Genomic DNA, 27,761 nt, shown 5'->3' with positions numbered 1-27,761 from the left:
TAAATCATAGAACCAGTCGTGGTTTTTATTTTTTTTAAATTTGTGTCCAATTAGGTAGAGTGCTAATGAAATTTAGCATTGGAAATGAAGTTGATGATCAAGGACAACCGTTTGGTTTCCCTTATTTTATAAGCTCCCATCTATCTTCTTCATTCAGTATTGAACGATCTCTTCATTATCGCTCTTGTTATCACCGACAATAGTCACTCGTTGGGTTGCTGGAGAGACGCTAATGAATGACCAGCCCTTGACATAATAATAAAGCTCACAGCCGGTGAGGCCGCTTGGTTCGCTCCAGAGGCTATTTGAAGCCCGGCCAGCCCTTCTCCGCGCAGTGGCCGTCGGCGCTGAAGGAGAGCGGCGAGGGGGCGTAGAGTTCAGAGTCCGTGTCTGACTCGCCCTCGGCGATGAAGGGTCTGACCCTGGCGCAGAGCGAGTGTCCCGCGTCGGTCCCCGCGCCCCCTCCGGAGCCCGTGAAGAACGACGGCCCAAAGAAGTCCTCCTTGGCCTGGGAGATGCTGAAGCCGCTGAAAGAGCGCTCCAGCTCCTCGTGGTCCACGGACGGGATGGAGACCGACGTGTCGCTCTCGACGGCCGTCGTCGCCTCCTGCCGACACCGCTGCCTCCGGTGGCGTCTTCGGCTGTGAGACCCGCTCTCCCGGCCGCTGCTGTCGTGGACCGGGGCGGGCGGGGGCGGCAGGCGAAAGAGAGGGGGCGGCGAATGGTCGCCGCTACCTCCGCCGCCCACGGGCGAGGGGGTGTTGGCCACGCTGCTGTTCCAGGCGGGCTGGGCCAGTGGGTGCTGCAGCTGGTGCTGCCAGGAGGTGGAGGGGCGGCCGTGGCTGCCCGACGGGGTCCCCAGTGACCCGGCCACCGACTGGCCCGGCAGGGGGTCCTTCTTCTCCAGCGAGCCCTCCGAACACGCCATCTCCGCAGCCGAGTAGGCCTTCACCTCCTTCTCCTCCTTCACCTCCTCTTTGCCCTCTTTCTCCTCCTTGCTCACCTCGGGGCTGTGGTACGGCGGGGCAGGGTATGGCTCTTTGGTGTTGAAGAAGGCCTCCGTTTCGGAGCGGGGGATGCCCATACGCTGCACGTAGACGTTGACCAGGAAGTCCAGTTTCCTGTCCATGCAGCCCACCTGTAGGGATACAATATTTCCATTTAAGCAATGGCCTTCCAATTCATTGATAATACACCTAATAAAGCAAATATAGAAGAAGAGATAAGAAATTTCCACCAAAACAGGAAAAATATATTGTGATGGAAATTATTATTATTATTACTATTGTTGTTGTTATTATTGCTATTATATATTTTAAAACCACAAAAGACATTCATCTTAAAGTAAAGATCATTGTCTATAATTCCCTCTTTCAGAGGGGAGAGCATCAAAAGTTCTCACTGTTCTCACTAAAAAGTTCATTTCACTCTAAGAAATCCCACAAATGATCTTTTTTTAAACATAACAAGTAATATAGTTGAAGACATAATAAAGCCAGTTGCGTAAGGGTTATACACACAATTCTAGGAAAGAAAACAATGAAAAGAATCTATACTTTTTCCCCCGGTATGTTAAGCGGTTTGACGTCAGTGGGAATGTAAAATAGGTTTGTACCTGTTTCTCTACTTTGACCAAGCGCCCCATCATGCTGTGGTCATCGGCTGCCTCTCCTTCCCCTTTAGGATCCTTACTGACGATCTGGTCCACTCTAACGTTGGAGAAATGGTAATGAAACCCGGTCTGACACACTGTCTCAAAGTCTCTCTCTTAACTATGAAACCCTAGCGACTGTATGATGTAATAATGTGATGGACACTGATATGGAGATTAGGCTAAGCGTTTGCATTATGCTCAACAATTATTGTTAGTGAGAAAATATGAGGCATGGCTTAAATGGCTTGTGTGTCGTAAATGGCATTTTCAGCCAACAACATCAGCAGGTTGAAAGTCAAGACTCTGGAATGTACCGTGTGGATTCATGCAACAAGGTCAAGCATCATTCTCTACAAGAAAATGGAAAAATGAATCCAATGGTAAATAGGAGACATTTTGTGAAACAAAAAAGGAAACAAGACAAAAATGCGCCGTCGAGCATGCTGCTGTGTCACTTCATGCTTCATTTCCATTGCATCCTAGTGGGGGAGCTCTCCCTCTGTCAGATTCGAGTGCAGGCAAACTCTGGCACCGTCAGACCCCTGTTGAGTGAAGCTCCATGACTCAGCTCATTACTCTAAGTGCTTGGACGTGCTCGCCCCCCCCCCCCCCCCTTGTCTCGACACATCCGACAAATAGCCTCTGAAAGCTCATCCGTTGCTACCCAAATAAATTAACAACACGTTTGAGGTTATTACTGGTGGAGTGAAATTCAGTTTGCAGAACCTAATTAGAGTTAATTATACTTAATCAAAGCATTATAAAAAAAAACAAAAAACACAAATATATATATATATATGTGTGTGTGTGTGTGTGTGTGTGTGTGTTTGTGTTTTGGAATCCTCGTGTCAGGTGAAAAGCATAGCTAGGTCATATCTTTCTTATTGTGTCAGAATATCTCTCCACCACAATAACCAACAGCCGTGTGAAACAAATACATATACATAATCAATTATATCTGGAATTGTTGCGTCACAAGTCAAGCCACGTAGCCCAAATTCAAAAGGGGTCTCGCCGATCAAAAACAGTATGGTCGCATGTTGCTGCTGTCATGATTGGGGCCTATGGAGAAGAAGTAGCACAGACGCGGAGATAGATGTCGTGGCAATCGAGCTGCAGTCCATTGACCTAACCTAGGTCCTTCAGTGGACTTCTTATGGCGAGGTGTTGATGGGGGTGGAGGCCCCACAATCATATCTATCCTGGCAAGGGCACACACAGACCACATGAGAGCAATGCAAAAAATGAAGCAACGAGGCAAAAATAGGATTACAATATATTCCATACGGACATAAGGGGTGGCGTTATATACACACTATGTGCTTCATCGTTGGAATATATCAAGTCAATGTGTTAATCCTTACTGTACGTTATAAAATGTGTAGAACATTATGTGTGTGAGACAGACAAACAATGTGCTATTTCTTAAGATAATTATAAATCCTTGAGGCACGTCGATAGCCGAGGGAGCGTATTAAAAGTCACATGTATCGCGCACGTGAGGATGCAGCACATGAAGTTTCACGACTGAAACAGGCTTTCGAATGATTCGTCTCGACATGTGTGTATCCTGTTACGATGCGACGGAACAATCGCAAGAGAGGGCCATCCGAGGCGCTGGCCTATCCGATGTCGCGCGACAGAGATCGGTGGGATCTCAGCATCGGCCGCGGCGTCTCCGCTTGTGATGTGACGGCATGCGTGAGCACCCGGCAAAATCGTTCACTGGACATGAGTCGGACGGCCGTACTCCTTATTCTCGGCACGGGATTAGTCACTAGAGCCTCACAGCGGGTGCGCTGGCGCGGAGGTTAAAAGCTAGACTGGGCTCGCTATGCGTCGAGACGGAACGTTGGTCAACGTCGAGGACAGAAACCGCGGAGACGCGCGGTCGGGTGCGCCTCGGACTTGCCTGGACTGCAGGTTCTTGATGCGGGACAGCATGTCCAAGTGGCCGGCGGAGTACTGCTCGATCACGTCCATCACGTCGTAGGGGCGCAGGCTCTCCTTGAACCGCCTCTTTGAAACCAGAAACTTCATGATGCTGATGGAAAGACCCGCCAATTTCCATATGAGAGACGGACGCAAACCAAAGAGCTCGTGTTGGCCAAAAGAAACTTCAGCGGGGCGGTCAACACTTACCAGATCGCCCTGATTGTGACCTTCAAGCCCATCGATAGTTCCTGAGTCATAAATTCGCAATTGCAGCTCTTGTCCTCGCCCATGTCCTCTCCCGGCAGGCTGGCCTCTACGGAGCAAAGACGGGGACACTTTTAAAGGACAGTATTCATCGGCTCCCGGGCCGCGCCACAACGAAAGCCAAGCCAAAATCTTTACGTGACAGTTTTCTCAGCTTCAAAAGGTGCAGGATTCGAATGGCTCCCAGGCTGGTTTCAAGCTAGTTAGCATTAGTGACCGTAGCATTGGTTGGGGTTAATGGGCTTTGTGGAACAAGAGGAAGGTCCGGGTGCAGAATCGAAGGACAAGGCTAATGGATCACAGCTCGGGAATTTCTGCGAGAGTAGTACCGTCTTCCCACACCTTATCACAGTCTGTGTTACCGTTTTAGCCCAAATTATTTGCTCCGGCATACGGCTGTCATACGGTTGAGAAATTGTGAGGTCTAACACATACAGGCAAAAAGAAATATTTATGCCTATAAAGCATTGTTGAACAGAAATTGGGAGGGATAGTGTGTTATCACCATGCAGCGTGAAGCAATTGCTTATTCATAATTTGTCTTTTTTTTTTTGGCACCGCTTGACTTGAACCCACTTTTAGTTTGGTCTACCTTTTTACACATTGAGGCATAAAAGCCGAGAGTGCAGTTTTGGAGCTTAAATTATTTTTCAGAAACTAACATTTTACTTCAGGCTTGAATTGGAAATGGTATAATTAAAATGATGAGCGGAGCATGCTGCTAAGCTGAGAATGCTTTAGAGAGATATCACAATAAAAGAGGGCTCATGTCGAGTGAGAAGAACCAATCAGCAGCTCGTGGCATGCAGGTTTCCAAAACCAGTGAACGTAACCAGTGCCCCTCTTTATGCCAATAGAAGCCAACCAAAGAAGTAATATCTCGATATCTTACTTATTAAACCTTCAATTGCTGCAACGAGAAACAGAGGAAAGACATGGAAAGAGATCTGTTATGGTTCCTAGCATGGGGATGATGGCAGACAAACCCATGTCAAGGGTGGGTGCCTAAGGAGTCTATTGCACGGATCTCCCTTCATGTTTGAAAGGTGCCACTTCTCGTCTTAATGTCTTACACTTACCGAATGCTTTACGTTGTGTTAAAGCACTGCCTCGTCTAAGGGCCCTTTCACACCTACCCTGTTTGGTCCATCTTAACCGGACCACGGTGCGTTTACTCCGTTGGTCAGGTTCGTTTGGAGAGGTGAGAACGAACACGCGTTCGAACTGGGTCCGCTCCCCAGTGAACCGCGGTTTGGTTCGTATACATGTGACAATGCAATCGGACGTAATGTAGGACAGAATATAGGAAGCAAATCCAAAAATACGGGGCATCGCGGGTTGACACTTGTTTCCATTGTTCTCATTTGGTTGGAACACCAAATCATAATAATGAAAGGTAGGATCGCAATACGCTGCTGTTGCTCCGCTGTCACAGAAAGCGATTTTCCCTGATCCACGTTTTTCCTTTTCATATTAAAACTTATGTCACTACATAAGTTGAAAACTGACACGGATTTCACGCACTACTGGAGCCTGCAGCTTTTCACGGACACACGGGACTCCATCCAGAGGTGAAGATCCCAGACGTTGGACAATGGATGTGTGAACGCGCGCAAAAGGACGATGAAAAGGACCGTCAGTGCGCCTGATCAGCGGTACTGTACTGAGTGCCGCTTGTGTTTTTTGCTTTTTAGTGTTTGAGATTCACGCTGTTCCAACGGGAGACGACAGCGAGTGCACGGAGCAAAGCGCAAACGGCGACCTCACCGCCAGTCGGTTTTGAGTTTTCCCTCGGAAATGTGAACGACCTGTGCGACCGTGGTCCAAATCACGGGGGGGATTGGGGGGGTATGATCCCCCTAATTACCACTTGGACCCCCCCTAAAAGAGGTAAAAAAAAAACTGGTCGGTGAGGGGTTGAAACAATTATATATGTTTCTTACAATATTTCCCATATTCATGCCTGAAAGAATCTTGTAAAATGATTTCAGACACCCTTAAAGTGGACCGTACCATTACGCTGAGCGTCGTCGCGCTCCATGGAGCAGCTGCGCAGCGGAGGACGCGAGCCGCAGCTCAGTTCAGAGACATCTTTTTTCCCAAACAAAGCAAATTAAAAAAGTGTGGGGTTTTTTTTTTTATAGATTTGTTTCTTTTCCTCCGTTTTCTTATTGAACGAAACAAAGAAAAAGTCCCGCGTGTAACGGGCACACTGTCTCAGTCACCCCCGCGTATGACCGCGTGTCAGTTGTTTACAAATTTTGGTTCGCTTACCACGGGACCCAGTGAACAATAACTGGACCTAATGAAAAATAAAGATCAAGATACTTTATTAAATCCCCAAAGGGAAATTCCAGTGAAAAAACAAAATGGCAGCTTGCTCTTGAATTGGACCAAAACTAGCAAACTGTAGGTGTGAAAGCCAACCGACAGTCACTAAATATAAGACTTTTCATGGAGACTTGGGTAACCTGGAGAACTCTTCCGCCCAAAGTCTTGGTCCTGCAATTCAATCAGCACTTTTAACACGGCATGGCACGGAAGAGGAAAAAACAGCTAACGAGCATTGATTTGAATAGTCAAAAATATGAAAATGAGGTCAGGGAATGGTGAAGAAATATAATTGTCGAACATGAAACAGTGGTTTGGATTACACATGGATGCGGTTGGGCTTTCTAGCATTGAGTGATTGCCTGAGATTGACACCATGAGCAATCCTATAGGTCTTGAAGAGCGTGTCGATATGTTTGCTGCGTCAGATGAGGGGTCCGCGTACAAAGTTTGGAGCCCTGTTTACGACGCGAGTGCATCCCCAGTTGCTTGATCATAATTGAGTGCCGGAGGGATGACGTATTTTTGTAGGCAAACCCGGAAGTTAGCCTCGCCTTTGGTTCCCTCGACAACAAGCCAATGGAATTTTTCCATTGGATTTGGGATTATCGCAGAAAACAAGCTCTGTTGCAAACTAAATGTTGCGCGCTTACCTGTTCTACAAAAGCCTGGAAAGTTTGAGAAACAATATTTTGCAAGAGTGCAAGTATAACCACAACTAGAGGCTGTGAAGGCAGACGAGTCAGTAGATGACTTCCCGTGTTTGGCATGATGATGATTAAAATCCCAGACAAGTCTCATTTAGCCCCTTTTTAGCAACCGCTTTTTTTTTTAAGACACGTAAAAGCTCCAAAATTCACAAGTGGGGTATTTACTGATGTATTTTATGTCGTAGAACAAAACGTGAAAATGCCTTGAGCTTGTGTGAACCACAGACCTTATTTCAGGCATTTAACCAAGAACCCATTCAAAAAACTCCACTGCCTTCGAGACGAGGGAACCAGGAGTGCAGAAATACTGACTCATTTCCAGGTTTTAGGTCTCATTCCTGCACCTATCAATTAGCTAAGTAATTAAGGTTATTAAGTACCATTACCAAACACTGGCCTTCTAAAGTCATACATTTACCAGATGCTTGGTTCAAAAGTGACACTGTAGTGTCACTGTAGTGTCACTACAAAGAGTTAATCTTTTCACAACAATGTCATTTTAAACTGAGGATGAGATCTGATACATTTTGGTCCAAGGACTGTTATTGGTTAAGCTCTCGCCCAGCTGGTCAAGATGTAAAGCTGAAACTCTAAGTGATCAAGATTTTCACTGGAAAAGTTCTTTATGAGTCACATCCTCACCTTAGCCTAAAAGGTCAGGACTTGGGCCAAAAACCAAATAATTATTCATCGGGCCTCAGTAAGACGGTGAGATATCCATGCTTCTTTTTACAAGGGAATTTTCTTTTGGGAAGATTTCATAACTTCACATGACACCACCAAGGGGGCAGCAGCTCAGGAGGTCGAGCTGGTCGTCTAGTAATTGCCAGTAAATTTGCCAGTTTGATCTCAGGCTGCTCTGAGTAGAATGCTGCCGTTAAGTGTCTCGCTCAAGGACACTTAACCCCTAACTGCTCCTGATGAGCCTTGCATGGGTGCCTCCATCTGTGTATGAATAATTTGTAAGTCGCTTTGGACAAAAGTGTCTGCTAAACGAGGTAATGTAATGTACCTAATTAGCTTTTCAGGATCCGTCAAGACCGTCCTGATGATTCCAGCTTTCAAATCAATGGTTTGGTCAGTGATTAAGAACAGTCCTTCACCTATTGCGATGTACAGACAGAGCGCCGTGGTCGCGGAGGCGTACTACAGTTCCAGCCAAACACCCACCTTCCGAGTTCTGCCGCGCGGCACTGCCTCGGACACGGAAGGCGTGTTTGGGACCCCGGTTCTTCTCGCTGAAGCTCCAGCTCTTGGTGACCTTGCTGGGACTGGCCTCCGCCCTGTCCTCAGCCCCAGGAGACTGAACTCTCCCCTTGGTTGATGGACTGGGGAAGACCTTGTCCTTCAAGCTCGCCTTACGGCTAAGAGAAACCAGGGAAAGACATCAGAGTCAACACATGAACTTCATGGAACGAGGCCTTTTAGGTTCACAATAGTCTTCCTGGGTTGTAACGTACACCAGTGATCTGACAGTAAGTCTTACCTTGGCAGAAAAATTGGCAACTTCCTACATCTGAAGAAGCCACCTTCCGTGTACGAGCACGGTCGTACACTGAGTGGACGGGGCAAGTGGCGGGAAGCGGCAAGCAAAACATGCATGGGAAGCAAAGTGAAGCGGTCGGCCTGGAAAGGAAAGGCTGTGGTTTCCCGGCTCTACGCAAAAAGTAAGCACAGATCATGCGGAAAAGGTTGAAGATAGAAGACTCGACCTTGAGTGTATGGGAGGCATTGAAAGGAAACGCAATGTTAGGCACTCAGCAATGTGCATCGTGGAACAAAAGGTTTGTGAGAGGCAACTCGTGGGAAAAGGGGGCAGCAACAAAAAGGCATCCAACAAAAGAACATCACGGCAGTAGAATGTTTACCAGAAACAGTGGTGCAAGGCGGCGCAAATATCGAGGTCTTTGCTCGAACGATCGTAAAAAAAAAAGAAATTGTCAACATGATTACAGCACAGTGTGGATTCCTCAAAAATGCTAAAAAAAAAATGCTCAAATATTTGTGTGCTTCCTCTACTGGGATCAACTTTTTGTTTTGAATGATGAAAAATTAAAAAGGAACAAAGGTAGGGACGAGAGGAGTAACACGCAGACTCATGGTACTTGCAGTGCGGATGTTAGTATCTGTGCAGCAACTATACCTAATATTGGTTGGGCAGCACCCGCAAAGTCTTTCTTTGCGTGCGTGTTCGTTACTGCGGTGGTGGGCAGTAGAGGAGACACAAGAGATACAATAGCAGTGGATAAAGTGAGCAGTGTGTGTCATACTTTGATGTCAGTAACACTTTATGTCAACATCGGCCTTATCACATTTCCCATTACCTCTCATTAGGTTTCACTTGATGGCTCTGGAATTCGTTCAAAAACCAAACACTCGTTGGGACCATCAAACTGAACACCTCAATGAATAACATCCCTTTAAAAAGGGACACGACATGAATATTTCATCCCATTAATCATAAATTATCTTGCACGGGCACACGCTGAATCCTTTTGTGGCTTCTTGGTTGGCAGCGGCCGTATCCACACAGGCAAATTTGTCAAGCAATGTCTCCATTAAACCTATCAGAGCCAAAGTAATCGAAGCACGTCTCCATTTAATGTTTGAATGCTGCGGTTTGACAACATAACAAACTATGTTTTTCCTTCAATTTCATTAAAAGTGATTAAATGTGTGACTAATCAGAGAATGTGTATAATCACAGAAACACGATTAATCACGCAGCAATAATTACTTTCAAATTAATGTTAGAAAATGAATTGTACAACACTCCTACTCATTAGCAACTTGTTTGAATGTGTTTCCTGGAAAATAGTCTCGGCCATGACCATGGGTCGTAAAGTGTTATTGCACAGTGGAGGGTGATAGGGGAGAGATATGGAGACGAAAGGGGGAAAAATGTGCATCGGGTTCAAAATGAAGGCGATGACATTTGAGCAGGTAATTCCCTGAACGTTTCCCCATACGGTAAAGTGACGTCGGCAGCTCAAAAGTGTCACAGGGCGGCTCACACCATCGGCGAATAATGAAGCCGCAAAGTGGTAGTGGGGCCAAACTGCGTTGATCTTTTGAGCATCGTGTCGCGGGTGCAGCATGAACGTTCTTGAAGGAGGCACTTAACACGCGGGGTTATCCCCGTCTGTCAGCGGGAACACCTGACACCTCACACGCACGCGCACGCACGCGCATGCGCACACACACACACACACACACACACACATATGCATGACAAATACTCTCACATCTACCCAAAACATACAGATACACATCACAGACTGATTAGTGATGCAAGACTCGGAAACGATTCCTTCGTAGCAAACAAATATTTGAAACGGCTCGGGAGTCAGACGCTCCGGGAAAAGGGGTCGTTTGCGTTCCTTTCGGTTTTGTACGTTAGCGACTCGGTAGCTGCAGCCAGGCACACGGGCGCTCAACGCCACTCTCGCCCAGACTCCCAATTTACGAAAGATAAAAGGAGCAACGCGCGCCAAACAAGCTCCTCGGGTTTCGATTCAGCGAGGGAACATTCCTACTCTCAACCCAAAATATAGAGGAAAGGAGGTGAATACGTTTGGAAAAAAGGTCAAGGCATTTGGCCGAATTCAAGTTCAAATACGACTGATTTACACTTTGCACCAAAATCATTTAAAGATAATTATGCTCATAGATTTCTGAGAGCCACATTTTCCGTTGTTCCGCCCGAACAGATCATTTGGACTGAATTAAACGGATCCTTTGCCCAACGCAGCCGAATCGACTCCCCTGACACCGGTTGACCGGAAACCCCGACACCAACTGAATCGTCAACCACCAAACGAAGAGGCGGGAAAGCACCGAACGGGCCTTTTAACCGAGTGACTGGGGCCTCAAAGGAGAGCCGAATCTGTCATCACTACAACTGAGATGTAGACAGAGGACACACACACTGACTCCCCCAAGAACAGTGCCGCAGCGGCGGCTCAGTGCAGAGTGAGGCCAAAAGGGGGAGGGGAGGGGAGGGGAGAGAGAGAGAGAACACAGAGCACCGACCTGGGAGAGCTTTCGGTTTGGGACTCCTTCCTGTGGGGGGCGAGCAAGTCAGATGTTGGAACGGAAACACACACACACACACACACACACACACACACACACACACACACACACACACACACACACACACACACACACACACACACGTCAGGATAAGTAGATTCAAGTTTTCTTCCTACAAATGTGCTTCTAGATGTCCCCTGCATTATGTCGTCTGTTAAAGACTGAAGTCTCACACCGGATAAGACGAACCACGAGAACGCGGGACTTTCTGCGGTGCGGATCGGGATCGAGGCTCGCTTTCAAGTTGTGTCTAACTTTCTCTGGCTCTAAAACTCAAACACAAACTCGAAACAAGTTTCGGACCGACGTTACGCTGGGGGACACGTGACCACCCCGGGGCCCCCCGCACCCCGTGCACAGGGAAACCCGCTTACGCAGAGACCTTGTTGTGTGTCTGTACGTAACCGGGTGGGGACCCTGGGTTGCACTTTGTATTTTTAAGTTTATGTGCAGTGACTATAAAACATTTCAATAGTGTGAGTAAATCTATAGATCTCTAGAGCTCCAGGTTCGAGGCCATCTGTGGTTCAATGCAAATTATGACCACAGTATCGCTATTCCGTATAGTTTTTTTCGATATCTCTTGGGTTTAATAGGAATTATAGAACCATCTTTGTCAAAGTTAGTAACGCTTTATTGTGTACCAAACACTATCCACAGTTTTAACAAGTTGCTTTTGGAATGTGTTTTAAAAACCACCATGGACTGCTGCGCGTTCCGATACCTACAGATGCCGTGACATAATAATATTATTATTAATAATAATAATAATAATAATAATAATAATAATAATAATAATAATAATAATAATGTCAACATATTATTTACAGATCACTGGAAATTCTGGGCGTAACGCCCCTTATAAATATACTCCAGTTGCACCAGCTCTCTGCAGACAATCACACAGCGGAGCCTTTTTTTTTTTTGGTCTTGCGCAGTTACCACCAGCTCTCTGCAGATGGTAATAATTTCACTCTAACTGCGTGTGGCTTTAAGGGCTGGTGTTTGTAAATTAGACGCTATTTGCAACGAGGCTCATTTGCATAGAAAGGGGCCAATTTTGCACCAAATGCATGACCTAATTTATTTATGTTCAAATAGCACCGGCACACCGAGACTATTTGTGTGCCAGTGCTGTTAGCGGTGCATTTCACCGTTTGCGGGTAGTTTCTGAATTAGACGTTCGCTTTTCTGTTATTTGTGCCAGTTTAGCGGCAGCAAAAGTCGGGCGATCACTTTGTGAATTTGCCCCTTAGTCTTAGAGGAGCAGAGAAATAATGTTGCATTGGACTACTTGAGTAGAACAGCAGTTCTATTTTCTTCTATATAACCACCATATAATAAACATGTTGCTGAGATAGAAAGCGATAGCAATTGGCCTCATTCACAAAACATACATAGGACAAAGTCAAAAGTATGGTGAATGAGGCCCAATGTGTTTTCCAAACATCACATTATAGATGTATCACGAAAACATTCTTTTTTATTATTTTCTGATCATTGTAGTCATCCTCCTCCGACGTCATTTTCATTATCACGTTTTTTTTTTTCATGTATCATGGCATCCCCACTGTATCCGTACCTGAATGACTTGCCCTTCAGATTCCTCAGCAGATCCAGCTGATTCAGTGGTGGAATGAGCCTTGGGGGGGAAAAAAAAAAAAAAAAAGGAAACTGAGCTTTTTTCCTCATTCCATTAGGGCGTATTCGCCGTCTCAGCGATAGAAACGCTCCTCCATGCCTGCAGGTCCCATCCAGCTAATTACATTCACTGTAGATAAGTGCTCTCCCAGTCTGCACGCTGTCAACCTCTCGACTTGGATTACTATGAGGCCTGAACATAACATGAAACCATTTCCACGATCACCAGGGAAGCAGCGCTCAGAGTCGAGCGTATTGTACAAAAATGTGCTTTGTAAACGGTGCAGTTTTTTTTTTTTGTGCTGACCTTGCCCCGCAGACTCAGACAGCGAGACAAGCGGGTTACTTTTCAAAGAATTTCGGCTACTGGCACTATTGGTGTTATAACCAATAATATACTGGATGATCTCCTTGGTCTCCTCTGGAGGATCCATTTCGTACCTGTACATCGGAACAGACACCGTCTGCTCGTAGAACTCCCAGGTGCACAGCAGGTCCAAGCGGGAGAGATTGGTGGCGTGAAACCTCCAAGCGGCCTGGGGGGAGAGGTGATGAAGCTTAAATTTAGTCTTTTGAAAGGTGGCGGAGGGGGCCACTGGCCAGACGGAGAAATGATGCGAGCACCTGGATGAGACCCGCCGCAGGGTTACGTCTCTTCTCAAAATGCTTCTGCCTGTGCTGCTCCTGGACCTTCAGGGCAAAGCCGGACCCCAGAATGCCCTGGAGGCGAGAGAAGAGAAGGGGACGTTATGATTAAAGTCCACCTCTGGTGTTAAATTTCCTTTTTTTTTTCTACGGCACAGCAATTTTTTGATTCCACAGTGTCTGACATGCATTTTTTTTTTTAAAACAGCCTCATAACAACAATATTGAATAATGCTCCACCTCAAAACTTTGGTTTGATCGGTTCGTTTCACTTTCGGCCTCCATTGAGAATGTGACGATCGGTCTTGTTCATCACCGCTCGCCATGATGTTGCTTATGTGTGCCCCACAGTTACGAACCACGACGTCAACTTGAGGGAGAATTGTGGAGAAAGTGGCACGTGGAATTGGTCGGAGGCGGCCGTTAAACGGGATGGCAGCGGTCCGACGCTGTAGAGCTCTAGAGTTCTCAAGCAAAATCTGCTGTGTTTGTCTCTTTTTCCTTCAGCTTGGCCGGGAAAGGTTTGCTTGCGATTGCTTTTTAGTCACACCCGCCATTTATTGCACTTCTCACATTAATTAGCAGCACCCCATGCCGCAGTCACAGCTGGGACCATTCTGAGACCGGTTCGGGAGAATTGTACTTTTACCTAGTTTGTACTGAAGAGTACTGGTTGGGAACAGGTGAAGCTGTTCTACCTTCATTACTCAAAATCACATTTCGTGAACAATTTTTGCTCGTTCGTTATCCACTTCTATTGATATAATCAAATCAAAAGAGAAACTACAAAAACATGTGGAATGGAAAGTCTGAAATTTCAGGAAACACCACCCTGAGCCAAAAGCGGTCAGAGAAGGGAGAAATATGACATAGAATTGATCCTTTAAATTCATAATGCAAATGCTGAGGTCACACCCATACAACTCAGAGTAACACCCACTCAACTATTTCAGCGGGAGGAATGGCAATTTGCACAGCAAGAGTGTTCTACGATCCACTCAATAATGACCTATTATCTACTATTATCAACAATTTAACATCCTGGTTGTACGGATCAGGATTGATACCTTTAAAAAAAAAATTTAAAGGTGAAGAGTGATGAATAATTATGCCCGTGTAAATCTTATGCAGCTGTCGACAGCGTACAATACAAGCCTGTCTGTTGGCGGCGGGAAGTGGCGACTGGACCCTGTCCCATTCTTTCCTTTTGGCAAATGTTTACGTCATCATTTAACAGACGCTTCCGTCCAAAGCGACCTCCAATTACTCATACACCGATGGACGCAGCCCTCAGGAGCAATTAGGGGATAAGTGTCTAGCTCAAGGGCACTGCAGCATGCCACTGTGGCAGGCTGAGCCAGGGGTGGATCTGGCAACCTAGGGATTACTAGACGACCCTCTGTACCCCCGGAGCTACCGCCCCCTTGCAGAGTAGCTTTCTGTACTGCTGAGATTCTAAAATCTTCTGTGAAACACTGGACTTCGACTTCGTTGCCTTTTTGTTTAGAGGGTATTGCACATTTTACTGATGGTCTAAGCATGGGAATGGCCGGCTAAGAGCACTCGGCTCTCTGAGTCACTGTTCCAATGCATTAGTGCGACGAAAATAGCGAGGTGCTCAGCTGCAACACTGTGAGGTGGCCGAGGTGCCTTATTGGCGCACACTTCACGCGGCCGTACCCTCCTCCTATACTTCCAATGTGCTCAGTGCTTTTGGTACAGAGAGGTATTTGCACATCAGCTCACGCAGGCGTTTCGGGGGTTTGGCATTTCGGTTAGTTCCTTCAGGTTCTAGGATGCAACTGCTCTGTTTGTTTAACGGCGGTTACCATACAAATGGACTAAATGTACGCATGCGCTCAGGCACTCGGCAGAGCTCTTTATTTTCTGATTTCTTTGTAGTAGCTGCAGCAGCGGAACAGTAACACTAATCCTGACAGTTGTAATATGCAAAGCTATTCATTTCCTGTGCAGCAGTTTTAATTCCCACCAGTGTGGCATCAACTGCCGACGCTCTGACCAGGAAAATCCCAAAGGTCTGACCTTTATGCTGACGGATAATATCTTCAGCAACGGAATTGGAATAATCCTGGCATATGACTTTCCTATTGCCGAAATGTGATATTGCACATATCCGCATTCATCTCTTGAAGGCTTCCGTTGCGGTTTCTACTCAGCATCGTAAGATGTTGCCGCTAGCTAGTGTTAGCATTAGCATGCAGGCGGAGTGATAGGAGGGGCGTGAATTCAGGCGGAGAAGCGGTTGCCCGTGCCATTATTAGCGGCCATTTTTAACAGACGGCAATCGATATTCAGGAAAAACTGGCCTCTGATTGCCGCCGTTGACCAATCAGAATTGAGCATTCCACAGCGCAAGGTCATACATTTTGATAACCTCTTTTGCAACAACCTACGACATCAATTTGCAGCAAACATAGACAAAGAACTAATTTGATTGCAATTGATTCTAGTCTTGAAAGCGTATCTGGGTTGTTAGAAAGAGTTTTCATACTTTTCAGAGCACTCATTACAGCTTGTTGTAACATCTAACAATGGAATACTCATTACGTAGGGGTGAGACTGGATATTCAGGAATTAAATGCTTTGTGCTGCTGTGAAATGGGATTTGTGCCTCATAAGTGAATCCGTTTATGGATTAGGAGATTTTATCGTACTCGTCGAGAACCGCTGGACTCTGCTGTACAACTTGGCCCCCAAGCCAAAACACTTACTGCTGGAAGTGCAAAGAAGGCCACGCCGATCATGCTAAAGGTGGCGCCCAGCAGGCGTCCATTCCAGGTCTTTGGAACCTTGTCCCCGTAGCCGATGGTGGTTAGAGTAATCTGGAGAAAGGGCAGAGCACATATAGAAACTGGGCTACTGCAGTCGTGTGATACAAGCACTTGTGGATCAGCGGATGCTGGCAAGAGTCATGCAAATTGCTAAATGCTGTTTGGCTGCATTGAAATTTGAGCAAGAGATCTCACCAGCCCCCACCAGAGGGCGTCAGCGTAAGTCTCAAATTCCTTGTTGGAGTCCTTTTCCACCAGGTAAACAAGGAAAGAGGCCAGGATGAGGCACAGGAATCCAATGTACCACGCTGTGATGAGCTCCTGCGGAAGAAGACAATGGAATCAGCGCCAGTGTAATAATTGCTAGAAATCAAAAACGACAAAGTTCTTTTTGGCCTCCGTCGCAGACACAACCACGACCACGCCCACGCCTGCTGGCGTTGTACAACGCTATTTCCACTTCCAAAGCCAATGGAAACAGAGCCTGCGTTCCCAACAACCCTCCTCCCTACGCCCCTCCGTTCCGGGCGGCCACCTTGCTGTGGGCGTAGACCACCGATCCCAGCAGCTTCCAGGTGCCTCCGCGGCGGTCCATGCGCAGCATGCGGAGGATCTGGAGGAACCGCAGGCTCCTGATGGCCGACGTGGCAAAGACGTTGCCCTGCGAGCCGGCGGCCAGCACGGACACCGAGGCGATCAGCACCATGATGTCTGACGACAGGGAGAAACCACACAGTTGGGGAGTGAGAAATGAAAAAGCTCTCATGGGCAAACTTCACCAAAAATGATGCTGACATGTCCTTGCCCTAGGATTCCTTGTGTTCGTGCACAATTTGGTCAGCGCAGCACAAGAAAGCAGCGATTGTTTGTGCAAGGTTGTGACGATTCACTTGATTCGTTTTTTGGTCAGGAATACAAAGTCACCGAGTTGACTCTAGAGGAAGTGGAATGTAGGACAATGCAGATCGTTTTGTGGAGTGGGAAGGTAAGTAGGTCGATAGATAGGAGGGTCGGTAGGTGGATGGATGGATGGATGGATGGAGAGAGACACAGACAGACAGACAGACAGACAGACAGACAGACAGATCTACTTTCTACCCAAACTACCCAATAGATACATTGAGCAGGTTGTTAAAAAGGTAGATAGTTGGTCGATAGGTAGGTAGGTAGTTAGATGGGGAGTTCGGTAGGTAACTAGTTAGATGGGTAGGTAGGTAGGTAGGTAGGTAGGTAGGTAACTAGTGAGACGGGTAGGTAGGTAGGTAGTAAGTAGTTAGATGGGTTGGTAGGTCAGTAGGTTACTAGTTAGATGGGTAGGTAGGTCAGGAGGTAGGTAACTAGTTGGATAAGTAGGTAGGTCGGTAGATAGGTAAATAGTTAGATGGGTAGGTAGGTCGGTAGGTAGGTAACTAGTTAGATGGGTAGGTAGGTCAGGAGGTAGGTAACTAGTTGGATGAGTAGGTAGGTCGGTAGGTAGGTAAATAGTTAGATGGGTAGGTAGGTCGGTAGGTAGGTAACTAGTTAGATGGGTAGGTAGGTCTGTAGGTAGGTAACTAGTTAGATGGGTAGGTAGGTCGTCAGGTAGGGAACTAGTTAGATGGGTAGGTAAGTCGTTAGGTAGGGAACTAGTCAGATGGGTAGGTAGGTCGTTAAGTAGGTAACTAGTTAGATGGGTTGGTAGGTCAGTAGGTTACTAGTTTGATGGGTAGGTAGGTAGGTAAATAACTAGTTAGATGGGTAGGTAGGTCGTTAGGTAGGTAGGAAACAAGTTACATAGGTAGATAGGTCGGTAGGTAGGTAACTAGTTAGATGGGTAGGTAGGTCGGTAGACATGCCCCTCACCTATGACACAGAATGGTTTTCTGGCAAACTTTAATCTCCCTCTCCATCCTCTGTAGCGGCTGCAGCAGCCGGCGGCCCATATCCTCACTATGTACTCCACCCCAAACACCACTATGGTCACAATTTCCTGTAGGGCAAAGACACACACACACACACACACACACACACACACACACACACACACACACACACACACACACACACACACACACACACACACACACACACACACACACACACACACACACACACAAAGAACAGCCTGCTTACCTTGTACTGCACCACTAGAAATATCTGCTGAATGGATACATTACTGTCAGCACTACTGCAGTAATGTTTCCTCTATAGTATATATATAAAAAAAAGAGCCACTGAAATACGGTTCATTAAGGTTGCCACGCTTTCCTTGCGAGGCAGCACTTCTGTCCTGTTCATGTGTCATGCGGCTGTGACAACGTCATCAGCAACTGACAGACGACAAGAAGACGGCAGCGGTCGACCTCGCGACCCCAAAACACGAAGAACCACATCCCCCATGCGGTGGCGGGCGTGTAGACGCGAAACGTCACACGTGACGGCGGACTGGTCGCATGTGTCGCCAAATCCATTTTTGATTTTTCATTGACCACGCGTACGGGGCAATACTCCCCCGTGAAGATGTTGAGGGGGGACAAATCCGCCCTCTGTAAATGGTTCACCGAGTGTCGATCCCGGGCGCAGTGAAATAGGCGGAGATACGCAGGTGCTTACCAGGATGTACAAGGCACTCTCTGAGCTATTTTTGAACTCTTTGATGGTGGCGAAAACAGACAGGATGAGGCAGGAAAACACCAAGAGGAAGCTGAAAGAGAGGAAGACAGAAAGAAACAGGTTAAGGATTCCAAGCCAATCAATCTCCATTTGACCGATCCTCTCGCCGTCCTGCATGGGTAACTTTTCCCAAACCCCACGGCATTTTAAATGAATCATGACCGCGTTGATGAATTTCTAGACCCAAGGGGGGAGGGGGGCAAATTACTTTTTAAAATTCCACTTCCTTTTTTTTTTTTTTTTATGTAATTGAATCTCTTGTGTTGAAAGATCAATATTGCAGGGATTTCGGAATTCGGAAGAGCAGCTCCAGCAAAAAAAATAAATAAAAAAGGGAGACTGAGTACTATTGGTAGTGGTTTGCGGTTCCACTCTTGACCAGAACCACTCAGAAGAACGAGCGGTTTGATTTTCGGACGGATTTTCGGATTTATTTACGTGAGTGGAGGGAGGGAAGGACGGAGGGACTTCCTGAACAATGAAGTACAGTCAAAGGACTGGATGGCCTCGGACCTGCGAGTGGAACGCTCACGAGAATCATGTAACGCCGTCAGAGTGTAAAGCGAAGAGTAAATCAGTCGTATCCAGTATGAATTACGCGGAATGCATCCGCCTCTTTTTCCTTGGACTGTAATTGAATCCTCAGTAACTATTCAACTGACTGACTGACTCCAGATTCACGAGTCACTTAAAAGATTAGTTCGCGACGAACGAATCGTTTGCGAACCGTAGCAGGCCGTAACAACAAGGACAGTCATACGTGTTTGCGAGGTTTTTAGTGGTAAAAAGGGCAGTGGTTTGCCGTGGGAGGACGTCGTTGCAAAAAGTGTGCCCGTGGGAGAAGGAAGGTTGGGAAACACCGACACAGGGGGCGAAATCGCCTCGCGTCGCCGATCAGTCAACCGCGGCCAAGCGGTTCATTTGAGACAGTCACCTGCGGAGGGAGAAATCGGGCTGCATAAAACCCGCTGCTCTGACGCGGCGCCATCACGCGGGGCTCTACCTGCCGCTCGGGAGATACCACCTGCACGTTTTCCACGTCGTGCCCTGCTCTGCAACCTAAGCCTCCCTGTGTCCGGGTTTTCGCTGACACCTTCGAAGGCCGATGTCGGCCCCAGACTCAGGGGGCGACGTGCAACTTGATGAAAAAAAACAAACCATAGAACTCTCTCGAACCTCGAAGCATCGTCTACTACTGGTGAAGGAACAAGCTCAAGGAAACCCTTTAATTCCATACTGATAAAATGTCAACGATGGGGAAGCAAGACCCTGAGGACTGACGTGGGAACAGGGTGAAGGCATTTGAGTAGACTGACTGAGTGGACCTACCATTGAATGCGACCGATTTACACTCGGCCTTCCGCCAAAAATGCCCAATTTCGCGGATTCCCGCGAGAAATCCATTCCCGACTCAGAGACAGGGCCAGGTCAGAGTTCAAGATGATTTCATCGCCAATAAGTTTATGGTCTTTGGTTCGATGAGGGAACTACGTCTTTGTTTGGGGAATGGAGGGTGAGTAAGGAGTATTGCCGGAGGCCCTTGGTTTGGTCGGGCGAAAGCTTCAGCGGGAGGTGGCGGGAGGAGGGGGGAGAGGAGGAGGAGGAAGAGGAGCGGGGCAGGCGGAGCAGCCCCCTGGAACGTTCCGCGGAAGAGATCTGCCGGCGCTGCTGGAGGGGGCCGAGCGAAAGCTGACACGGGGACGGCGGCGGGATTTCTCATGAAGAAGCTCTCCGAGGCAGCGGCCACATTAATCATCAGGCACCCAGGGGGGGCATGGCGGGGCGGGGCGGGGGAGGAAACCTCCTGGGACACGTGGGGCGCCGCGCTTCCTTCTCATCCCACTGCAGTGGCGCGGTGACATTTGCTGACGCGCAGTGTTTTCCTCGGCGTATCAAACTCCCATTTAGGAAGACATGGTTGGCAGTTGAATTACTAACCGGGCGGGACCCCCGGCGCCCGCGAAAAGAGAAAACCAAGTGATCCGGTCATTTTGCGCGGCAAACGAAATGATTCCGTCATTTGGTTTTGCTCTCGTAAGTGATGATGACTCATTTGGTTCTGCGGGGCCTCCCTGTGGTGTCCAGGGGCCCCCGGAAAGCTTCCCCCCCCCCCTTTCTGAGTGGGCTCGAGTACACAGAAACCGGAGCGGCTTCGCAGCCGTTACTGGCGTCCGAGAAACATAACCAAAGAGCCCAAATCCACCCTCATCCACCCGAGACCCTTTGCGAGGTGCTTCCGTATTATCCTCCTTCTATACACTGATAATGGGACAATGTGGCAACAACTGAAGTGATTGAGTAATGCACCGACCGCGCTCTGAGTGAACCGGCCCCAAACAGCCTTTCCACACCGCCGCTCAAAGCAGGCGGAAAGGCAACACCGAAGAGAGAGACGTGCGTCTGTCGTTATGGGGCCGCAGTTTATTCAGCATCGGTCTCCCGGACCACGAGCTTAATGGCCCCGAGAGGCGCCGACGCCCACGTGGGAGTGCAGGCTATCGGACCTGATCATAAACATTCCACTGTTTCATGGACTGAGCTCAGGTGAACCTTCGAACGGTGCGGGTAAAAAAATGAATTCCACGCAAACCACATGGTTTTGTAAAAGTCTGAATTATTTTATGGATCTAATTATTATTTGACTAATAAAGTGTCTTTATCTGACCCTATCTTAAATGTATCTGCAGACAATTGTTTTATTAACTGGATTCTGGTGAGGACAAAAAGATCTAACAATCCCAAATAACTCCAACTCTACAAATAGTCAAATTAATCAGTATTCAAGGCTGAATTTTCTGTAGCCAAAGTATTTTAATCCCTTATTTCCCGTAGTCAAGTTTCACCCTGAACCCCGACCAAAGTCACTGTCGCGATTTTTTGTTTTTGCGCTAGTAAAATCTGGGTCGAAAGGAAAGACGGCAAACCGCAAAACACACGCGCGCGCCCGTGTCAAAGCGCCAGCCCTGGACGGACTGAGGGCGCGGCGCGGCTTGAGGGGGTAAGGAGACGTTTGGAAGCCGTGACCTTTCAGAGCCGTTCAGATCCACGCGCGCAGGCCTTGTCAACCGAGCCTGGAAACCACCAGGACCCCGGCCTGGATTTCAATGACTACCGCTTGTGCAACCCAGGTCCCTGATCACAACGCTCTACAAGACGTGCTGTGGCTCTGTCCTGCCAAATAATGACGGTACTGCATTTAAGTCCCTCTTGGGGGAGATGAGTTCTCAGTATTTACCCCTCCCCAGTATCTGGTGCGTCTAGAAGCAGCGGGCCGCCAGGGAGCAACCCCTCAGGGGCTGTTAGGGGTTAAGTGGCTTGCTCAAGGACACTTCGGCATGCTACCAGGAGGAGCCGGGGTTCGAACCACGGGGGATCGAACCACGGGGATCGAACCACGGGGGATCGAACCACGGGGGATTGAACCACGGGGGATCGAACCACGGGGGATCTCATCGTTTTTCTCCCCCTATATTTACTGACTTGTCTTGGAGATGTCGTTTCAAATGTCGTACTGAGTAGTAGTTTCGCATTCGGGGCCGTTTCATGACATCATTTGGTTTTTGATGACCCAGCTGTATTTCATCAAAAACGTCATTTGAAACACTGTAATGACTCGCACATGGGATGGAACGCTCCATTTGGCGAATTATAGGGTCCAACTTCTGGAAAAACTCTGACTGCTTTCACCGTGAGCTGAACCTCCCGAGTCACTGACTGTCCGTGCGGCATCCGTCATATTCACTTAAAGGTTCATTTGTAGACGTCTCTTCTCGTCAATATTTAATTTTCCGTGACACAAACACCTGCACGCGGCCTAGAGGGGGATCCCCTCCGGAGACCCAGCCCGGGTCCGGCCCAAGGCCCGTGACGAAGGTCACAGCACGTTAACCCGGTGGAATTTCGTCCCCGTGGGCAGAGCCACGACGGGCGCGGACGAGGTCCGTCCCGGCGCCGGCGTCGGGGGCTGGATGAGGCAGCGTTTCTCACGGGAGCAGAGAGAGAGAAAAAACACACAAAAAAAAAAAAAAAGGAGAAGAAGCAGCAGCAGCAGCAACAGCAGCAGCAGCAGCAGCAGCAGCCGGCGTCAGAGCCGCGGCTGGAGACGCATTGATCCGCCGCGCTCAGCGAGAGACGCCGGCCGTCCAGACGTGCTTATCGGTGCTAAATCTGGACTGCGACAAACTTGAGTAGGAAGATGGGCGGGGCGGCGGGGGGGGCGGCAGGGGGGGGCGGCGATTCTTCCTGCGCCTGTGAAGACCGTAATGTGCAAGCTTTGCGGCCTCTCCTCCGCTCGCTGTGCGGCCTCCCGCTGGTGTTTGACATTTTTAGAAGTTAGAAGTGCTTTATGCCACGTTTCACGAGCGTGGGAACACCGGTGTGCAGCCGGCTGGTTTAACCGGGTGCCGCGGTTTGTATCGCCCTGGTTTTCAGCGCTGGGGCCTGTGTATTCGGGTATGAAGGCCTCTAGGAAAAATGTTGGAGACCGAGTTGAAAGGGCTGCCGGTTTTTGCGTAATTTTTTATACACAAACCCAGAATATGGGTTTATGGTTTCAAAGCCACCAGCCAGCCAAACATCAGGGTCGTGAGGGAAAAGAGGAATAATGGCAGTAATTAAAAAATAGATTGATAGATCGATGATAGATAGACAGACAGATAGATGTTCGACAGACAGACAGACAGACAGACAGACAGACAGACAGACAGACAGACAGACAGATAGTTGTAGTATAATTGGACAGACCTCAGAACAATGTCAAATCAACTCAAAACCGCCGCCGGATGCCGCCCCGTTCTTGGGCCAAACTCTCGTGTGTTAAAATGACCCAAAAATTGTCACTGTCTTCAATTTGGGTCCATTTAGAATGAACATTTGTTGGAGTTCTGAATGTGCATATTCAGATGGAAATAATGTAGTAAATACCCAGTGTACATGCTATATATTTATATAAAATGCATGGATGTTGGATGGTAGTGGAGGTGTTGTTTGAATAAGAGTCACATGATGACATCATCATAATAACTGCATACAACACAGTGTACGACTGTTTAATAAACATTACAGAAGGAGTTACAAGCAAATGAATATTGTCTTTATTAATAATATACTTTATTATGTTTATTGTTCATTTGTTGTAGGTATATTGCATACAGCCATATTTATCTTCTTCATTATTTATATTGAGTTTATTTTGATTGTTTACTGTTGATTTGGAGATCTATTGTAGATAGTACCGATTTTCCTTGTTTCTTGTTTATTTCAGGATTATTCTCCTTGTTGTTCTTTATTTTAGGCATCGTTTTAAATTTTTTATAGTACAGTGGTACCTCGACTTACGACTGCAAGATACGAGCGGCGATCGTCGCGAAAATTTGTATTGACTTGCCACCGAGTGCTCCAAGATACAAGCGTGGAAATTTGCAGTTGGCGCGTCGGCGGCCGGTCAGCAGCCAGTCAACAGCCAGTCAGTCATCAGTCAGTCAGCAGCCAGTCAGTCAGCAGCCAGTCAGCAGTCAGTCAGCAGCCAGTCAGTCAGCCCTCAGTCAGTCAGCAGCCAGTCAGCAGTCAGTCAGCAGACGACCTACATGGTGTGTGTGCACGTAGTTCGTGGCTTATCCATATTTTTTTCATATTTACTGTGTTTGTGTGTTTTGTTTATTTCCACCCTTCATGATGTCATCATTCATGTGGGAAAAATAGCTTGGACATACGACTGTTTTAACATACGAGCGTTCTTATAGAACCAGTTACAGTCGTGAGTCGAGCTCCCACTGTAAAACTATTATTTTATTGGTCCGTTTATGTTCATTGTATAATATACAATGAACATAAACAATACAGTCATTTTTATTGTAATTTTGTGGATTTATTGTAAATTGTCTCTTTATTTTTTATTAAAATGTATTTCATTACTTTGTTACTATTATTAACTATGTTTTTTTGAGTATTCTATCTGTCTGTCTGTCTTTCTTTCTATTTAAAACAATATTTTGACAGACAAAATGCACAGTACACAGTGTGTATAAAGGTTTTGGAGGTTTGTGAAATTGATGAAAACAATGTTGATCATTAAGGTTCAACTCTGAGGGAACTTCAAGGAACAGACAAAACCGGATACCTGCCATCTTCACTTGTGATGGGAAAACGGTGAAACGATGAACTCATGGGTGAGAGAGAGAGAGTGAGAGAGAGAGAGAGGCAGAGAGAGAGAGACAGAGAGAGAGAGACTTGACTTTTAAGGTTCCTTTATTTTCAGTAAGTCATGTCACAGCAGCAGAGAGAAAGAGAGAGAGAGAGAGAGATAGAACGAAGAAGTGGAGAGAGAGAGAAATAGAAAGAGGGGGGAACAGAGACAGAGGGAAATATAGAGAGAGGGAGTAGGGGAAATAGATAGAGGGGGAAATAGATAGAGGGGGAAATAGATAGAGAGGGAAATAGAGAGAGAGCGAAAAATAGAGCGGGAAATAGAGAGAGAGAGAGAAATAGAGAGAGAGAGAAATTGAGAGAGAGAGAAATAGAGAGAGAGGGAAATAGAGGGAAGGAAATAGAGAGAGAGGGAAAGAGAGGGAGAGAGGGAAATAGAGAGAGAGGGAAATAGAGAGAGGGAAATAGGAGACAAAAATAGAGAGAGGGAAATAGAGAGAGAGGGAAATGGAGAGAGGGAAATAGAGAGAGAGGGAAATAGAGAGAGGGAAATAGGAGACAAAAATAGAGAGAGGGAAATAGAGAGAGGGATATAGAGAGAGAAAGGGAAATTGAGGGAGAGAGGGAAATAGAGAGAGAGGGAAAGAGAGGGAGAGAGGGGAAAAGAGAGAGGGAAAGAGAGGGAGAGAGGGGAAAAGAGAGAGGGAAATAGGAGACAAAAATAGAGGGAGGGAAATAGAGAGAGGGAAATGGAGAGAGAGAATAAAAGAGAGAGGGGGATAGAGAGAGAGAAATAGGGAGAGAGGGAAATAGAGGGAGAGAGGGGAATAGAGGGAGAGGGGAAAAGAGAGAGGGAAATAGGAGACAAAAATAGAGAGAGGGAAATAGGAAGAGAGAGCAATAGAGAGAGGGAAATTGAAAGAGAGAGGGAAATAGAGGGGGGGGTTAGAAAGAGAGAATGAAATGGAAAGAGCCGGGGGGGGGGGGGGGGGGTGAGAGGGGTCAATAGAGGCAGACAGGGAAATAGAGAGAGAAGGAACTAGAGACGGAGGGAGTGAGAGAGGCGCAGGATCACTCTGGACAACGGTGAATTCCGGTTCCAACCCCATCGATCCGCCGCACACACATTACAACTAAGATCCCGGAACACGACACAGTACACGTCCCAGCAGAACCGGTCAAACGCTGCTGCCGTAAATACCCTGATAGCCTCCCCGCTTCAAGTCAGGCCACATCACTACCTGAGTCCAGGGGAGGGACGGGCAGACGGCCTGACGGAGCAACCGTCTGGAGGACCAAACAAGACCGAGCGGACCGAATGGAGTGGAGCGGCCATGAATTATGTACAGGGGGGGGTCTCCCTCACTCCGTCCCTCCTTTCCTCCCCCCGTCCCGCCCCTTACACCCCAGTTGGGCGGCTGGCCGGCGGCACGTTGCCGGGTTCCGGGCCCCTCAGCCTCCGAGGAAGCTCTGCCGATCCGTCACGCCCTCCTTTGGGCGACACCGTCCGCGCCCTCCCTGACATGAGTGGTGACGACGGCGCTGGAACACCCCCATTGTTTCTGTTATGGGGACCAACTATGGCCAGTAATCGAGGGGAGTGTTGGAAGGGTGTGAGTTTAGGTTTCAGGGCGGTCAAGGGTTGCAGCCTGGTACCAGCATCAGAGTTATTTGTTTGCTTTTCACATTTCACACATTTCACACCTCACAAAATTGTGAATATTTCGAGCCTCAACTATCTTACTGCAATGGCTCAGGCCCTATTATGATCCAAAGGTCTCGGCGTTGTAACTGAATGGTCCCTCGATGGCCTTTTGATTTTGAAGTAGGACGGACAGCCCGGGCGTAGTATTAAATTAATATTTAATCGGAGGCCGTGGGGGCTACACTGTGGGTGCAGGGGTGTTTGCTGCCATTTAGGCACCGGCTTCCCTTTCTCAGCATCGCGGCTTCCCAGGGGGCACCCAGGGGCAGTTCTTCTTCCGCCTTCCTGCTGCTGCTCGCCATTTAAACGCATCCTCCAGGAGGACACCCGGACAGAGGAATTGGGGAACTCGTTCGATTATCGAACAGCCCGGCGAAACCTAAACGCGGTACAAGTCGGTGGCACGAGCAGCTCACACCAGTTCGGGAGCATCATGAGGCTGAGCACTGCAACATGGCTGCATGGGAGCTGACCAGGACCAGGGTGCTGAAACCAGGCAGCTCAGCACTGCAGCACAGGGGGAACCGAGCAAAACACAAGTCATGCAAAAAGCAAGTGTTATAATACCCCCCAATATCGCTGAGCCTTCCCCAAATTGCACACATCTGTTCCATAGCCATGGGGTGTAAATGGTCACGGTGCACGCAGCAGTTAGGCTGCAGAAAACATGCAAATGGCTCTACCAACCTGTTTAGAGCTCACAGGATCAGAAAATAACCTTCACAAAAGAGTGGCCCCGCCCCACCCCACACCCAAAAGAAAGTCCAGGTGCTTCACTGAAATAAGAATAAAAGCCATCCGGCTCCGACGGCACCATCCCCTCCGGGAACGCAGGGAGTGATGTGGACTTACACGTAAGCGTGGTAGATGAACGCCCAGCCCCGCGGTCTCTCCAGCGCATTGTAGAGGAGATTCTGCAGCCTCCGGTAGCTGGGGTTCTTCTTGGAGGCTCGGGGTCTCCCGGCGGAGCTGCCGTACCGGGGTCTGCAGAGCACGCCGCCGCCGCCGCCCCCACCGCCGCCGCCCCGCTCCGGCGTGGAGATCAGCAGCGCGCCGTCCCGGCTGGACTCCGGAGCCCCGGGCTCCAAGCCCACGAAGCCCACCTTGTGCTTCCTCTCGCCGGCCCGCTCGGCCGGGTAGACCCCGCCGTTCAGAGGCTGCTTCTTCACCATCCTTCCTCCTCGAGTCGAGTC

At 48.0% G+C, this 27,761-nt stretch overlaps 1 protein-coding gene across 1 annotated transcript; it reads right to left on the bottom strand.

Annotated features, from left to right (window-relative positions):
• Nucleotides 1-301: 301 nt before the first annotated feature.
• kcnq2a (potassium voltage-gated channel, KQT-like subfamily, member 2a) lies at nucleotides 302-27,740 on the bottom strand (the record flags this gene model as incomplete). The annotated part of the gene is made up of 19 exons (XM_080014546.1): nucleotides 302-1,138; nucleotides 1,616-1,709; nucleotides 2,788-2,856; nucleotides 3,567-3,698; nucleotides 3,797-3,902; nucleotides 4,746-4,763; nucleotides 6,325-6,372; nucleotides 8,065-8,258; nucleotides 9,038-9,091; nucleotides 10,927-10,956; nucleotides 12,572-12,631; nucleotides 13,072-13,166; nucleotides 13,255-13,350; nucleotides 16,008-16,118; nucleotides 16,263-16,388; nucleotides 16,603-16,778; nucleotides 17,910-18,036; nucleotides 18,660-18,750; nucleotides 27,421-27,740. The coding sequence occupies 19 exons, from the start codon at nucleotides 27,738-27,740 to the stop codon at nucleotides 302-304; spliced, it is 2,784 nt and encodes a 927-aa protein (XP_079870672.1).
• Nucleotides 27,741-27,761: the final 21 nt, after the last annotated feature.

Source organism: Zeus faber (assembly GCF_960531495.2).
Source record: "Zeus faber genome assembly, chromosome: 15".
In the NCBI taxonomy this organism is placed as follows: Eukaryota; Metazoa; Chordata; class Actinopteri; order Zeiformes; family Zeidae; genus Zeus; species Zeus faber.
This window is presented reverse-complemented; position numbering and strand designations above follow the sequence as displayed.